Source organism: Penicillium pulvis (assembly GCF_028828015.1).
Source record: "Penicillium pulvis strain IBT 33274 chromosome Unknown contig_10_segment0_segment0, whole genome shotgun sequence".
In the NCBI taxonomy this organism is placed as follows: domain Eukaryota; kingdom Fungi; phylum Ascomycota; class Eurotiomycetes; order Eurotiales; family Aspergillaceae; genus Penicillium; species Penicillium pulvis.
Genome location: NW_026643071.1, coordinates 3,169,831 through 3,173,586, shown reverse-complemented (window position 1 = coordinate 3,173,586; position 3,756 = coordinate 3,169,831). Strand labels below are relative to the sequence as shown.

Sequence of the window (3,756 nt, the reverse complement as noted above, 5' to 3'; positions counted from 1 at the left end):
TAGAGAATCTAAACAGTCTTATTAGCCAAATACTTATAAAATATCTCATAGGTAAGCTAACGCGAGCATAGGACCTCTTTCTACTATAAGCGCTATTCTCCGCACACATCCGCATATACTTAGTCACAGGATATAGCCCCTTCTACCTAGTCTATAGTATATACCCTAGGATCCCTAGTGATATAGACTCCCTAGACGCGCTAGTTATAGATAGAGAAGTAATCCTTTAGAATCTTAATAATATAAGAACGAAGGCGAATAAATTGCTACTAAACCGAGCGATCTAAACAAATTATATTTAGGATTCGCTAGTCACGAAAACAAGCTTCTAGGAGGGAAGCTAGGTACTTATAAGGAATAAGTCAGGAAAGAAATTCAAGAGTAAATAGTTTGGCCCCTATTAGGTGCTATAGGTATACCCATTAGGCATATATACTCTTATAGAACCTAGCGGACGAGTACTACAGAATCTTATTAATAGATCTTGCCTGATTAAAGCGAACATAGATAACCCATAGGGATTATAGGCCTCCACAGCCACACAATCAGCCCTATAGCGGGCCAGCCTCTATCTAGACTAGCTAGAAGAGTTATAATAGATCCTTAATAAGGAAGTCTCCCCACTAATATATACAGACCTATCGACTTATACTTAGAAAGAGTAAGAAGAGTCGCGACATATAGATACACGCTCAGGTCTAGTAGAGGAGGGAAATATAGTTACTGACCGCGTATTAGCTAAGAGTAGAGCCAACGCAAAAAGAAAGAGTCAGAAGGCAACTACTTAGCCAATAGAAGAATATACTAAGCTAGAAGAATAGGATTCTAACGTAAATAATTACAAATCAGTCATATCAGAAGCGACCAGATCAGAACTAGAAGAAGAGCAACCCACGCGGGACGCCAAGCGGAGGCAATAGGTCTAGTTCAATAGCCTATTCACAGTAGTAATCTAACCGCTAGAATAGACATATATAAAGATACAGGCTACATAGTTAGTATAGGGACTACGCTAAAGCGCAGGGAAAGGGGCCTATTAGCTCCTATACTACTATATATAAAAGACGCATAGTTAAGTGCGGGCTACACAAACATATATAGGGACTACGCGGTAAGGCGTAGGAAGGAGTTCTTACTAACTCCTATATAATCGTGTACAAACGGACGCATATAAGGTGCGGGCTATATAGATATATAGGGATTATATAGATTATAATATAATTAAAATAAAAAGTAAAGTCATTCTAGGCTAGTATAGAAGCTAGCTACCTTAAGCATAACCTTAAGAAACAAAACTAACTCGAGAAATATCCAAAATCATTCTTAATTAACATAAACGCAAGCAAAACAGAACGCGAGCATACAGAACGCCTATAGATAAACTAGAAATCATTAGAAAGTACCTAAACACGACAAAAAAGATAAGAAACCACCTATATCAACCCGAACAAATCTAAAATAATTAGAGATTAAGATCATCGAAGACGCTACCACTACTATCCTCCTTCTCAGACTTATCTAAACATTCTAGCTCCCCATTCTTAATAAGGATGGCCTTTAGAACGGATACTTCCCATTAAGTATAGGTAATAACAAGAGCGATTTCCTTAATTAGTATATAAGTTCCCTTCTAGTCCCAACCACGAATATATAGATCCTTTATAGCGGAAGTATAAAAGGCAGGATTATAATCAGGCCCGCGGGGAGCACTCTTAGGCTTAGTGGCTATACCTCTCCCCTTTCCTTTAGGATTAGCCACATAAGCGCGCTTCATAACAGTTTCGGGTTCCTTCTTATTAACGCGAGCGCGCTTACTAACACTCTTAGGTTCCTTCATATCCCCACAAAGGCGTTTCTTAGCGGGAGTCCCATAAATGGAACTTCCCTATCAATCACCACCTAGGGCGACCTTATTAGCACACCCATAGAGTAGAGCGGGATCAATAGGATTAGCGATAAGCAAGAGAATATAGATATAGGGCGGTAATAGACCCAATCAAAAGGAGTAACACCCAGGATCACCTCCCTAGGTATAATTAGTATAAGCTCCACTAAATAGGAGCTAGCTATTAACAATCGCGACCTAGTAAGACAAGAAAGGACCTAATTTACGAGCACAATATAAACACGTATTAACCGCAGGCGCAACGATCCTAATCTATTAGACATAAGCTAAACGACGTTAGTTAGATAAGATAGTAGGCCTAAGCTCCCCTTAGCGCTAGTCTATATCAATTTAGGGATAGCGGGATGCGAGAAGGGCCTTCTTAGCCTTAGTTTTAAAACAATCGCGCAAGGGATTACCAGAAGCATCAAGACTAGCGACTTCGCTAACATCCTAAGCGGAATCATCAGAATTAGATCTAGATGGATCTATAACGGCCTTAGCTTTGCCCTTACCCTTCTTATCAGACTTAGCCTTCGCGGCGCGATCTTTATTCTTATAAGCGGCACGCTCCTTCTCCTTTTCCTCTAAGCGTGTGGTGCTCTTACCCTTCTAGGTCTTACGGGCCTCAACCTCCTTAACCTCCTCGGATACAGAACCAGAACCAGAGCCTTCGGGTCCAGTAGGGTTAGAAAGATCTTTAGGTCTAGCTATAAGCTTAGCGATAACCTTCTTACCTTTCCCTTTCGGACCCTTACTAGTATTAACACCTATTTTCGCAGCCTTCTTAGCCACTTCTAAGAGCTTCTTAACGGTAGCGGCTATAAGCGTCCTCATAGTATCTTCATCAGCCTCGCTTATCTCCTTCAAAAACTTCTTCTTAGCCGCGAGAGTAGCCCCAGCGGAGGATCCTTCCCTAGCATCATTAGTCCATACCCTAGCGGCCCCTTTCGCAATATCCCTAACAAGATCCACGGCTATCTTCTCTATGGTTATATTATCAGCTTTAGCGATCTCCTTTAGGAGTGCCTCATCATTATTATTATTAGAAACCTCTAAAACAATATTATCTAGGCCCTCTATAGCGGTTTCCTCCTTAATAGCCTCTGTAGCTAGCTTATCAGTCTTAGGTACCTCGTCACCTATTAGAATCAAGAAGTTAGTATAGGAATAGAAGAAAACGGACCCATACTAACCCGTATAGATCCAATTAGATTAATCTAAACCTATAGGAATAGACGCCAACCCCTATTAGAGTAGAAATAGAGACGAAGTAGACTTACCTAATATATTAACTCACGTAAAATAAGAGGTAGGAAAAGCGGATAGTAATAGATAAGTTTGGTATAGTTAAAAAGCGCTCCTCGTAGGGAACTATAGTAAGCGATAGTTTATAGCGGGCTTATATAAGATATAGTATAGGCGGGTTCTTAACGAAGTTAAGAGTAGTAGTATAGAGAGTTATAAAGAGAAGAAGAAGTTAAAGTAAGGAAAAGTAGCTATTTATACTACAAAGTAAGAGAACGGTACTACTACGCGTAATAACGTAAAAGAACGCTTTCTCTAGCACTATAACCCCTACCTAATCCCTCGCTACTATATAGGTTAACCCTCTAGGTGTCCACTACGCTCCTAAGCGTAGGTTATTAACTAATCAGACAGGTTAGACTAGAATAGACTTAAAAGAACCTTTTAAGCCTCATATGGGCTAAAACGTGGCGAGCCCTATACCCTTATTTCCTTTATTATTATACCTATTTTAAGGTATTCGCACGCTTTTATAAGCTTTTCCTTTGTTTTCCTTTGTTTCTATTATTCGAACCTATCATAAGATCCTTAGTATAAAGGAATTATGCGAACACCCCTATCTA

The 3,756-nt window shown here is 39.8% G+C and overlaps 1 protein-coding gene across 1 annotated transcript; it reads right to left on the bottom strand.

Moving 5' to 3' along the window:
• Window positions 1-2,338: 2,338 nt before the first annotated feature.
• On the bottom strand, window positions 2,339-3,075 carry N7503_001202 (uncharacterized protein; the record flags this gene model as incomplete). The annotated part of the gene is made up of 4 exons (XM_057060763.1): window positions 2,339-2,472; window positions 2,509-2,595; window positions 2,623-3,027; window positions 3,072-3,075. The coding sequence occupies 4 exons, from the start codon at window positions 3,073-3,075 to the stop codon at window positions 2,339-2,341; spliced, it is 630 nt and encodes a 209-aa protein (XP_056927686.1).
• Between the last annotated feature and the right edge of the window lie 681 nt (window positions 3,076-3,756).